Source organism: Malaya genurostris, chromosome 1 (assembly GCF_030247185.1).
Source record: "Malaya genurostris strain Urasoe2022 chromosome 1, Malgen_1.1, whole genome shotgun sequence".
NCBI classification, from domain to species: domain Eukaryota; kingdom Metazoa; phylum Arthropoda; class Insecta; order Diptera; family Culicidae; genus Malaya; species Malaya genurostris.
In genome coordinates, this window is record NC_080570.1 from 155026840 (window position 1) to 155040105 (window position 13266).

General features: G+C 39.4%; 1 protein-coding gene across 2 annotated transcripts; it reads right to left on the bottom strand.

Moving 5' to 3' along the window:
- Nucleotides 1–2259: 2259 nt before the first annotated feature.
- On the bottom strand, nucleotides 2260–11323 carry LOC131426281 (chitinase-3-like protein 2). Of its 2 annotated transcripts, none has more exons than XM_058588890.1 (5): nucleotides 11073–11323; nucleotides 10552–10968; nucleotides 4634–4758; nucleotides 3388–4230; nucleotides 2260–3319 (listed from the first exon to the last, which is right to left on the bottom strand). In XM_058588890.1, exons 2-5 carry the CDS (start codon nucleotides 10638–10640, stop codon nucleotides 2763–2765), a joined length of 1614 nt encoding a protein of 537 aa, XP_058444873.1. In that variant the 5' UTR covers nucleotides 10641–10968; nucleotides 11073–11323; the 3' UTR covers nucleotides 2260–2762. The 2 variants fall into 2 exon arrangements, with proteins under 2 accessions (XP_058444873.1, XP_058444872.1); XM_058588889.1 differs by having other exon boundaries at nucleotides 11067–11323.
- Nucleotides 11324–13266: the final 1943 nt, after the last annotated feature.

Consider the following 13266-nt stretch of genomic DNA (forward strand, 5'->3'; position numbering starts at 1 on the left):
ACAATCCTGGGCTCGTTTGAGAGCTATTATTGGATCATTGATCAACTTCGAAGATCAAATTGCAGATAGTTCCGGTTCCGAAGGTGTGATCGTATAAGTAATGTAACCTACGAATCGCGTTTTTTTTTTATTCGCACATTTTTTCAGAAAGTGACCAATGATCAAGTTCAAATGTATTATCACCAGTGCTGTAAAACTTTATTCAATTTAATTTAATTCGAATGTGTGCACACACTGACGATCACTCTACTGCAGTAAACTTCATATTCTAACACACAACCTTCGCTGTCGCACCGAATGGGCATCATCCCGTCCTGCATTCGTTTCTAACTTTAGACACAAATTTGGGCAGATTTTTTGACACAATATCATTCAGTAGTTCACAAAAGCGGGCATCAGCGTTTACTTCGCAAATTCGACAACATTCCCGAAACCAAACGTAGCAGCAATAATACATTTGAACCTGATCATTAGCCACTTTCAGAAATAGAAGATAGAAAAGAAACGTGGTTTATCGGCTACGTCACTTATATCATTATACATATCTCTTGAACCGGAAGTGTCAGCCACTTGATCTTCGAACTTGATTCACAACCCATAAGTAGGTTTCAAACGAGCCTAATCAAACGAGTTAAAATCGGTCCAGCCATCTTCAAAAAAATTGAGCGATGTGAAAATCATTTTGAAGGTACATACCCGCAGACATTTTCCGGTCTCGTCGAGTTGAGTCTAATAATATATAACACTAGGGGTCTCCAGACCTCCAATCAAAAGTCAATTTTTGCAATAACTCTATTACCTTCTATAGAGAAAGACGAAAGCCATTGCTGTTTCGTCAATTGCAAGTTAGTGTCATATACATTTAGTGAAGTGAACATATCGATTTTTTTTTCAAGTAAGCTGCTTTTGCGGGAACTATTGATTAATTACATTGTTTTAAAGAAAAGAAAGTGCTGCTAATTCCAAACAAAGAATGCACAGGTCTACCCAAAAAGATTTAAAATGCCGAATTGCATGGGTTGTTGAACGTATCCAAAGCTAGAAAAACGAATGGTGGAAAGGTTAAACGTCAGTTACCAAGTCAATTCTGATTGTCTTCTTACCATAGGAAAGCTTTCTCAAACCAGGGGAAACGGTACCTAAATACTAATTGCTACCGAGAGCAAAGGATGAAATTGAATCAAACATTGTTTGAAAAACGACCAGAATTCTCTACAGAACAAAAGAAAGTTATTTTGCAGCTCGACAATGCCTTCCGCACACATACAGCGAAAGTAGTCGAAAAAAAATCGTCTGAGCTCAGATCGAAACTGAGCAATGAATGTATAATGTATTCAAGAAGCTGCGTAGAAGTTCGTTTGGGTGAGTCTCGCGAACTTTCGAGTGTAGATAATTACTTTAAAAAACGGGCTGCTTAGAATGCTTAGAATGATTCATGAGCTTCGTTAAGCCAAATCAGTCCTTTAATCCAAACTTTTGGTTAGTTGGGTAGGCTTGGTTACATATCAAATACTATTTGAATAGTAAAACTATGCCTCCGATCAACATTTTGAATATTTCTGCCTTATTCGCTTTATAGTCCAGAGTTGACATCATCCTATTATCACTTCGTTCAATTGGTGCAAAAACTTAACGGAAAACACTCCACTGTTGTCGGGAGAATCGAAAACTAACTCAAACCGCTCATTGAGTTCAAAAGACAAGATTTTTTAATTACGGAAATCATAAATTGACAGAATGATGGTAAAAATGTAATCAACATTTTCAATTAAGTCTGAAACCTTATGACAACTGGAAAATTTGATCAAACTTGATCAAAAGCCAAAGTCATGCGAATGCGGATGTCAGACAGTACAACTGCGTCGCTTGTACTACGATCCTACTGACTAAGAATTTTTCTGAATCGGGTGGTGAACATACGAAATCTGAGCTAGACCTTATGAGACCTTCTGTACTATAAACATAGGGATATTGCCTACTTTTGCCCCGGTCCACAAACAAGGCGGGTAGACCTTGTAGTCGAAAAATTTCTACACTACGAACATCTACGAAGACTAATTTTCATTGCATCCAGCTTCCAAGTTCTAAACAACATCGTTTATAAATAATGCGAATAACAAGTGCCCTAAGTTGCTACCCTGCATGGACGGAAATTCTTCGAAACGAGTTCAATGCTTGGCCTACTACTACCTACCATAGGTACTTATCCCCAGCATCCAGCAAACGAAACAGAAAACCTTGAGGGTGTAATTTGAATCCTTTGAAATTTTAATGTCACATTTTATCATTTATTTCGAACTGAAAAGCAACAAAATACATCACTTAAATTAAATCGAGCTTATTCTTATGGTTTGGAAGACAATTGATGAAAAATAATCTTTTTTTTACGTGTGTGCAGATTCAACCAACTGAAATGGTCAAGCGCAGATTCGTCTAATCTTGTATCATAAATTAATTTATATTTACGTGAAATCGCACCCCGAATCAAGCGAGCTGACTAGATACCGTTGATAATTATACTGTTTGTTCTGTTTTTTTTTGTTTTCCCGCACTTTCGACTGTGTGGTGCTTCAAATTATTTCGAATAGTAATATCAATTTTCTCTTTGATTCATTTAACACTAACCATTCTCGCGATCCCTCAAATCCAACATCGAAAAAAAAATCGCTGCCCACGTCGTCACTCATCAATCCTTACACATTATAAGTCGTATTTTCCATTATTGTTTCAAAAATGCACACTCACATACACACCGGCTCTCCCTAGCCGGCCAGTATCGAGTGAATCTTTCGGAGCAGTGGAAAATTGCTTTGCTCCTCCTGCTTTCTCCGGTTGGTTCCGGCAACGTTACCCTCGTCATCGTACAGCAAACTGTCCGCACAGTACTCGCCGAAATCGTCGGTGTTCAGGGAGAATATCATCGCCCCACCGAACCCGTTCTCCTTGATGTAGTTCGCTTTGCACTCCAAACTTCGCTCGTCCTCGTAGGAAATCCATTCCGTTCCCGCGTACAGATACGGCGAACAGCTGTCCACGTTGTACACCTGGTGGACGTAGATGTTGTGCCGTCGGAACCAGCAAATCTCCGAGTAGGAAGCGAACCCGACCATCCCAACCCGGCCGTAAGTGGAGGCCGGTGCACCGATCCGAGTATTGAATGCACTGACCAGCTGGAATGTGTGCCCGTAGGTTGGCAGACCGATGATGATTTTGCTTTTCTCCAACCCGGCCGATAGCCAGTAGTGGACGGAAGAGTTGATGTTCAGGGTACCGAATATCGAGTGTTCATCCTGGCGACGGTAAAGTGGTGCGTTGAAACCTACAGCAAAACAGTACCGTTAAGAAACGAAAGGAAATGGAAGCAATTATTGTTAAAACAGCACTCACCCGTCCAGGGAGTTTCCGGTGCATAGAAATGGTAATCGTACGTCATAATGTTGACGTAATCGGCGTAGCTGTTGATTTCCCGTACGTCGTAGGACATGTAGGCAATCGTCTCCGGAGCGGCCACCGCCACGCTTAGAATGTACGTTCGATGTTCCCGCTGGTACTCCCTCCGTATTTCGTGCAGTAGCTGCGAAAAGTGCATTCGATTTTTGCTGCCACTGCCCGGGAACTCCCAGTCCAGGTCAACCCCATCGAGCTGGTACCGCTCCAGTGTGGTCTTCAGTGACTGAATGAACAATTTCCGGGTGGTATGATTGCTTACCATCTCGGTGAAACCTCCAACACCACCGCCACCAACCCAAAGCAGAACCTTCAGCTCTCGGTTGGCCTTTTTCAGCTGCTTCGTTTGATTGAGCACCGACCGGAGATCATCGTCGATGTAGACGGTGCCATTCACGATGTAGGTCATGCCTACGTTCAGGTGGGTGCACAGATACGGATCGATGTTCTCCGGATAGAGATTACTCCGCACCCGACTTCTGCTATCCTCTTTCGCGGGTATCGTGTAGTAGCAGACAATCTTCCGTACCTCCTTCGTCCCCTTGGAGGCTTCCTTCGAATAGATAAAATTGCCGAACTTGGACGGCAGGATACGTTCGTTTTCCAGCTGTTTGATCAGTTGCTCCTCGGTGCTGGATTCGGTACCGTTGGGAGTGCCTGCAGTTGCTCCGCCATCGTTCAGCTCCACCGAGGAGGACGGCGGGGTCGATTGGAAGGCAACGGTGGCAACCTGGAAGCTCTGCGCGTACTGACGTAGCCGTTCGGGCCATAAAGGTGGAATGTCTGCAATGGAATCGAATCGAAAGGTGCAGGTGAGTGTGCAGGTTAGCAGCAAAAGGTTACGCTTTGTTTTCACGCTACACGCACGCAATCGGAACGATAGTTTGCAGGTGATTCGACGCTTAAATTGATTGGGTCGGTGAAGTTTGATTGATACCTGTTTGTATCGTGTTGAAATTGAATGAAAAGTTCTGTTATTTCGATTGTTTGTTGCAAACTCACTGCAGTTTGGATGAGCGATGACGAGCGGTAATTCCAAAACGGAATTCAAGATAAGCTGCCAATTATCCGCAAACAAAGCACAACACATAAATCATCATAGCGCAGACTGATTAACTTATCAACTTTTCCCCGCCCCAATCACTTCCTCTTGCTGTGTTTTTTTCTTCCTTTTTTCACTACTTACCGATTAGTGTCGGTGGAATGATCAAAGTCTGTCGGTATATCATCGTCCAGGTCGCGTACACCGCCACGCTGGACAGTGCACATAAGGCCAGCAGAAGGCATCCTTGAATGTAGGTGTGTTTTTTCCTGTAACGGTATGGGGATGAAAAAAAAACTAGAGTCAGTCGAGGTCCGAGAATGAAATAACCTAATCAAATTATCCGCTGACGACGAAGTATGGAGGAAAATGTCAAAAACTTTTGCGAGGAAAATTACAACCCGAACGGAATGCCAGGCGACCGGTGGTAGGCAGCCATAAATCTGATTAGTTGCCCTCTTCGTGACAGTAGGGGTGCTCTCAGTGGCACCTATTTTGCTTCGATGAAATTTCCCATGCATACCATGAGCTAGTGGCGGGTTGCGATGAGATATGGCAACCCAACCCCCCCGAGAAAAGAAAGCACCCTTCCCATAAGACGACGACGTATTCGTATTCACGTTTAGTTTTTTTTTCTTCCACGCCGACGACGACGACGACGGGATTCCGGGGTCGTTTTCCTTTGTTTTTCCGCCTGTTGGAAAGAATTATTGTTATGTGCGGTCGTAACAGTCCCGAGTCGGCCGGGGGGAGGTGTGGAGACTAGCCACTTGAGCAGACACGCAATCCGGTTTTTGTTGTTGTTTTGTTTTTGCCATATGCGATATTACGCCGTTGGAGGAGGTTAGCGTTTTGCTCGACCATACGAAAAATTACTCTGTTAATGCTTTCGTTTAGAATATTCATTAGTGCACTTGGAACAAAGGAAGGATTGTTTTTTTTTGTATTTGGCACGTTTTTCAAGAAACTTGTTTATTGATTCTGGAACAGCTGCACCATACAAAGCTCAGAATGTTTTGTTTTGTTTTTCTCGTAAATGATGGATATGAACGGAAGTGGAATAAAAATGCTGTGTAGCAAGCAGTTTGTAGTCGAAAATAGAAATTGTTCAATATTCCTTAATAAAACAATGAATGTAAAATGTTATTCTGTTTTGCGATTGAATGATGTTTTTGTACGGAAAACTTAGATTTAATTGAAAAAATTCCTTAATCCACCTAGTGGTGTGATAGATGCCTTTCTCTTGCTATTTTAATGGTCTCATTAAAATATTTAATTTGTATTGTGAGACTATCAAATAACCTATAGAAGCTTTTAAATGCGTCTAAAACTTTCGAACTTGTTTAAGAAATGTTTGAGAAATTTTGGCGCATTGAACAGTACTGTGATTTTTCGGTTTCGTCAGATATAATTAAGATTACATATTTCGAACCGGAAATGTTCGCCATCATTACCCTCTCGAAACTAGATCAATGATCAATATTGTAGCTTCTAAACAAGCCTAAGTTCATCGAAATTTGTAGAGTGATTCCAGAGAAAATTGAGTCACAGAAATAAGTAATCAGTTTTATCCGTAATGTCATCTATACCATTATATCTCAGGAGTGACAGTCATTTGATGTTCGAACTTGATCAATGGTGCAATAGAAGCTTTCAAACGAACCTCTGTTCTGTTTTTTTCGAAAGTTTTGCAAAAAAATTGTGAATGTTTGGAGCCCTGAAGCCCTGTATTAATTGTAATCATGTTTTTCGCTTCAATAGTTTACTACTGCAATAAGAGCTGGCATTCCCTAGAAAATTGATAGTACCTATCAGAGCAGTAAAATTCCATTCCATTCAATTGAAACCGAATAGGGTAAACACTATCGATCAATTTGCTGCAGTAAACTAACTTCAAACAATGGGCAGCATTCAGTTTTTCATTCCTTTCTCTTTCAATCGAAACTTAGCTTAACCATCGTCAGTTGATTCTATTGAAATAAACAATATTTCTTTTAATTGAATGAAAGAGTCACGATTCTCTTTCATTCAATTCAAAGAAAAGGTTCACGTCAACATTTGAATTGGTTCAAGATAACAGATGAAAGGTAAACCAGCCATGATTGCTAAAATATCAATTACAGAATAAATGAAAATTGTTTCTTCTTTCAGTTATGACTTTTAATACTTTGGAACATTGCTCAATACATTTCAAACAGTCGATAATTCTGACCGGAGAGAATTTCTATAATCGAGCTCAAGGATGGGTTTTATCGTATCAAAGAACGCTCACTGGCAACTCTTCACACGATTGAATCAGTGCCATCAAAGAGAGACCGATATCATCGCAACAACAAAAACCCGGCATGGTTCATTCAACATAGAATCGACACCAGTGCTAGAGCGAATTTCTCTCAATGACATTTCTGAGAATCAAAGGTTAACACGCTGCGGTGGGGATCCTCTCTGAAGCAACAAACGCTCGCTTATTCTCGTTTCGCGATGCAATTCTATGCAGGCAGTTGATAATTGCGATAGAATCATTTTACTATTTTTCCGCTTATTCTAACTATGTGCATATAACCTTTGTATAAGTTGTGTCTATGAAAATGTCTGTGAATGCTCCACACAAGGGTTTTGAAATATTGCAACCTAGTATGAGAATCATCGATTCGATTTTCTGCGATAATAGTCAACTCTAGTCAACAATAGCGATTCTCTCTTGGAAAATTACACACAGCAACGATCATTATCAGACTGTAAACTTTTTTAAGGGCGTGAAATACTCAGAGTATGAAGTGGAGCGAAGAAATGTAGCAAAATTCTTACACGGTTCATGCATTGAGAGACTCGAGTTCTTGTAGCATCTTCTACCGGTTTGAAAATGTTGTATACAATATAGATAGCAATATAGCAGATTCTGTCAAATTTTCGGCAATCACCAATGTTTTTGACTATTCATTCGAATGTTTTTGACTATTCATTCGAACTTGTTCACTACCAACAGGTGAGACAAAGAAGCAGGTAGACTACTTGGCACTTAAAACAGAGTAAGAAAAACTTCAAGTGACTAGGTACGGTTATTCAACTGACGATGAATTTTGGGAGCTTCATTTGAGTATGGCTGACAATGAATGTTCATAAATTTCAATTTCATCCAATAATTTCCACTATTTGCTCTGGTACCTATTATCCCTCCCCGGACGGCACCAGTCTAGAGGCCGTGTGGGATCCAGCGGAAAATATATCCAAGAATAGATCCACAGGGTTCTTGCTTCCATGTCGTAAAAGGCGACAATTGAAGGATTTTCTCTTTTCCTGCTTTCGCTTACCAGATTCTTTCAATGTTTCAAATCTGGAGACTCTCTTAACTCAACTATGACTTTATTTAAATAATTCTTTTTGTTTTACTAAACTCTTCTTCTCACTTTATGTTATTGCGCGTGTATCAAGACTTTAATTTGTTTAAATCATGTTCACTCGAATCTTCTGTAGAATCTATTTTCAAGTAGAATTTCGGAAGTCCTGGCTCATTTTGCAATAGCAATTAACCAGTACCTTCAGTGCGGAACATAATAAGTCGCGCGCGAATTTTACCATCACTAAAATTTATACGAACAAGTATCCCCTTCTTGTGACACCTGTGAAGTGCGCAGTAGTATATACGCCCTTTTGGTAACAACAAGTGTTGAACTTACAACCATTCCTATGCCCAACCCGACCTACAGTCGGACCTGGCCAGCGCAAGCACTAAGCAAAGCAAATTCTTGGCATTACATTCATTTTGTGAAATTTGGCTTTTCTGTTTCAACAGACTTCGCAGCCGATTCTTAACGTACAGAATTATTGTATGGCTGGTACTACGATCCTACTGACACTAAGAATCATTAAAGGTCGGGACTAGAGCATACGACATCGGGCTTGTAAGAACAGTACCGATGCTGCTCATTCTATATACTCTCAATATAATGGTACTGTAATACTCTGGGAATCGACCCGAAGCGAAAACATTGCATTCGATTTTGATCACAATTTGTTTGTTGAAAGTCGAGTAATCCGAAAAATACCATCACTATTGAATTTTATCCCGATCCGACTTTCGGTTCCGGAATTATATGGCAATATGCACAAATCTATAAGAAAATGCGCACTCAATTATCTTGAAAATTTCCTAAGATGCAAATGAAAGGTCTTGAAATTCTTTGAAAAGTCCCCGAAAAGTTGATCCAGATCCGACTTTTGGTTCCGGTATTACAGTGCGATAAGTAAAAACTTTTCAATTTCATGAGGATTTTTTCAAAAGTGGTGGCGAAACGAAGTGCAAATTTTTATAAAATTTACTGGTAAATTCATCTAGTTAGCAGATGTTAGTTAGTGGATATATACATCTGCTTTGGGACTACTAGTCCTCGGTTTTCGCTTCCGAACGCACCGCCAATGGTGAAAAAAGTTCTAAAACGGAGAGCTCTCAGTATCTTAAAAAAACTGTGTAATTTCATCTAGATCCGATTTCATCAGATTCCGCAATTATAGCGCAATGAGTATTAAAACTTTCAAACTGTCATACAAAATGATGCAAAATCGGTACGCTGCGGTATGTGCTGGTAAGGAAGAAGAAAACGCCACCGTCTAACTCACAGCGTGCTTTGTTCAATTGTTTATAGCGTGCAGGGTTGCGTCGTACTTGTTTTTAATCTTTAAGGCTAATGGCTAATGAGCCATTTTTTTCCATGGTGAACATGTCCAGCTTCATTTTTCTTTAATGTCAAGCTTCTGCTGCTGAATATGTTTGAACATAGTTGATACTTTTACGGTGTGAGTTGCGCAAAATGCTTTCTCTCTAAAATGTGTTAAGTCCGCTGAATTCGATACGAAAAATTGCGACTAGTTCGATACGAACAGCGCACAGTACAATGAAAAACTCCTATTTTGGCCTCTCTACTACCAAGGTAATTAATCTGACAAATGATTTTTAAAATACTGTTCTTGAGTAATTCAGTTTAAGTACACAACGTGGAAGCTAATGTACTTGCCAGTGGATTCACGAGCTATGAATAATAAAATAATGGATATAGTTTTGCACGGTAGCACTCGGGGGGTCCGTACCAGTAAAGTATAATAAACCACAACATTTCTAATTCACACCAATAAAATGCCGATTATCGACTTCGAAATGAACAGAAAAGTTAAATAAATTTTAAATTTTATGTAAGTGGAGCACAAAACCCGTCGAACGAGCGCACTGTGTCAAGGATGTCTACGTCATTGAACTAAATTAAAAACAAAAAAAAAACACGTGCCCAGTTCATCGAAATTGTTTGTCACAAATTTTTCCGGTCCTTTTACTGGAAGCGATGTTAATGACATCGATAAAACTACTTATATTTCAAAGCAATCACCTTTGTTCTATGGCACTTCATCAGCATAATTCAATCTCAACTACTTTGACATCGGATACGGTGGACGAAACGGCCAATGGCAAAAAAGAACCAGTATGCCTTGTCGAACCGTTGCTCTCATGTTTTTTCCCCTTACTCCTAAGAAAAGGGAAGTTGAAACATAATATCGTTCTTGTTATAGTGGGCCATTGTTGGCTTCCAACCACCAGGCGTAGTTGGAGGCTTGCTGTTCAGAACATTTTACATTTAGAGGCGAGGGTGAGTTTTGATTTACCGCTTTGTGGTCCCGTACATCCGTATCGAATGACCTACTTGCACGAGTTTGTTAAAGACGATTTTTCGTCCTGATTGCTAGTTTTATTTACCGTGAAGTATACTACAAACCTCACACGTCAGTATAGGGAAAACAGTCACCCGTTGATTATGCGTCATTTGTTTAGTTGTTATTTACCAACTTCACACTCTGTTTTCAACTAGGAACGCATCGTAGATTCGGACAAAGAAACCAACAAGTCCCTTCTCAGCCATGAAATGATATTATATTCTATCAGCACAAACATTGCAGCTAAACACTCCAATGACGTTCACTCGAGTAGTTGTGTTTTCTCCTATTATTATCATTGGCCTTGAATTCAGTTCAGTCGCATTTCCGTGACATCTAGTATAGCTTATCTGGGGACTTACCTTAAACTAGTATTCTCCTTAAGCAATTCATATTTGCCCTGTTGTTTGGACATTTTCTGTCCCGTTCGCCTCGTACCAGCTGCTATCATAGTGAAATCGGAAGCATATTTTCTTCCGTCGATCTGTTTACTGCCACAACACTCGGCTGCGTCGGATTTCGTTATATCGTCACTTCGATTTACAACCAGAAATGAATAAATTTACATAATGCTGCTCACGAATAATTCAAACTCTCAACCATAGAAACTCGATCCCGTTAGAGCACTAAGCACTGCGTATTTTACACCATAATCAGGGGCTCAGCCCGGACGAGCATTGGTTAGTGATACGAACCTGTCACAGCACGGAACGGTGTCGTCACTTTCGATTTTTTTTCGTTTTGTTTCGCTCGTCCCACAACCCTACAGTAAAATGGTACTGCACAGAACAAAAAGCAGAAAAAACCGATTGAAACCGATAATCCAGTTACTACTGATTGCTCATAGCACGTCTCTTCTGGAATGTTACAAAACTACCTGCACCTGAACTGTGTTGAGGGTTGAATTCCAGAACTCCCCGTTTTGTTGAAGCAAGATGTCAATCAGCTGTGCACCAGTGATTTGAAGTAGTCGGAGACAGCTAGGCGGAACGATTTGACTTAACTACTTCGTAATTTGTTCTTCCTGCTTTGCAGTCTAGGATTTCTGACAAAAACACGCACAGGAATGAAATTTTACATTACCAGCAAAGGGTGCACAATGTTTTGGTTAAGGAGTTGAAAACAGACTGAACTCTTGTGAGTGATGGGAAGTTGTTGGCAAAAAATGACATTTCCTTGGTGAGAGGAACCTTACAAGTGTGCGTGGTTCATTCATGAATTTGTACGAATGAATAAAGTTAGGGTTGCCAATCAGACTGCTTTGAAGATTTGAGAACTGGAACAAAATAATATAAAATAATACAATTTGGAATGGACAAAGGACAAAGAGAGAACCAAGGACTTGTTGAAACCGTTGAAAGCAAGGGTCGATTTCTCACAGCTTATTCGAGCATTTCTTATAGACTGAAATCAAAACACAACACATTTGCTAGTCACGAACGCCATCGAATCAAGAAATAATATACAACGCAATAGAAATTATCCGTACGGTTTTGTTTTTGCATCTTCTGCTAAACGCACATTTTTGCATAGGAAGAGAACAAAATATTGTCAATGCAATTCTCAATCTTTTCCCTCTACTCTGTTTTTTTTTCAGGTTTAATTGTTTACACGAATTAGGTCCTGCTTGCTTGTAGTATGCTTCAAATATCCTAAACATTCACTATAGGATTCATGCCTGGAGAATATCCAGGACAGTCAAGAACGGTCACTTTTTTATTTCTGAATACGTTTGAAACGGTGGTATGAAGTGCCGATATTTCGAAACAATTTTTTTCATCATTTGAAGTAACATCAATATTTCAGACAAATATTATTTTATCAGAATGGATCTAAGAATATTGCAAAAAACTGTACAGATACTTAAACACGATTTAATACTGATATACAAAATAAGAAATTTGGGAGTAATATTTTGGAATGCTTAGAAAGTAAACATGAGATTAGGGAAGATAAGGGCTGTACGGGACTGACGTCAATCGTGTTCGTTTCAAAAGGTGTACGTTTTTGACTAAATCGATTATATTTGGAAATTTTCCAATATTTTGGGTATATTTGATTTCTGTGCATTGTAATGACGGTCTGGTTAATGTTTTCAAATGTTTATTTCGTGCTGAGTTCAGTGATTATTGAGCGCTTTTGATCACGTGAGAAATAAATTCATTTATGCGTCTCGAAAATGAATTATCTGTGCGGGGCTAAACCGAACAAAAAAGTGAGGTTCAATTGGACACATGATTTTCGACTTGAAATTTTTAGTGGAATTTTGAAACTCCGCGGTACCTGAAATATTGGATTTTGGGTTGGTCACTTCAGCGCTACTTGGTACGACAACTAATGCATAGTTTTCAAATCACAAATTGGAAATTTTTATGTTATATGCATATTTCCATACGTATGGAAATTGATCAACATGTTCTGAGGCTTTGTAATCTTGAGTATATCTTTGCTGCGACTCTCTAGTTATGTGCCTCTTATAGGATGAATAATTACAATTTTTTGCTGCTTTTCTGTATTTCCTACTAGTAACTAACATCATTCTTGTTAACATTTTTTGTCCGAAACAATAAGTTAGTCTGAATTTTGCAGCAAAAATCGCGTTAAACATTTCGAATGTTTCTGCGGTTCCCGTTTCTAAAGAACCACTAGAAAGCTATCCCAAACAGATATTCGTACGAATGCCATAGCAACCCAATGTCAAAATGCAATTAGGTTTTTTATCGTGACGACACAAATGAACCAGTATTCATCCTTGACAGTTCAGCGGTACTGTTTACAAACAAGCTTAAACAAAAATCGAAGAGCACATCTGAAACAATCATCTTTACACTTTGCAACTATTCACTTTTATTTAATAAATATCAAAAACGAACCGTATTCACAAGTGCACAAATGTTTTAAAACTTTATTTAGGCGATGCGGACTATAAATGGTCTGATCCATTTTTTCAATAAACAAACAAAAGAAATTTCTGTTTACAAACAGTAATGCTGAACTGTCAAAATGTGTTCATCCGATTAAGGTTAGCAGTGACGGTAAAAAACCTAATACGTATACGAGCTAATCAAAATATGTTG

Coding starts and splice junctions, on each gene's coding strand:
- LOC131426281 (XM_058588890.1), bottom strand. CDS start 10,640: ATGATAGCAGCTGGTACGAGGCGAACGGGACAGAAAATGTCCAAACAA. Junction 4,759..10,551: donor AAGGAGAATACTAGTTTAAG/GTAAGTCCCCAG, acceptor ATACCGTTACAG/GAAAAAACACACCTACATTC. Junction 3,320..3,387: donor ACCGGAAACTCCCTGGACGG/GTGAGTGCTGTT, acceptor GTTTTGCTGTAG/GTTTCAACGCACCACTTTAC.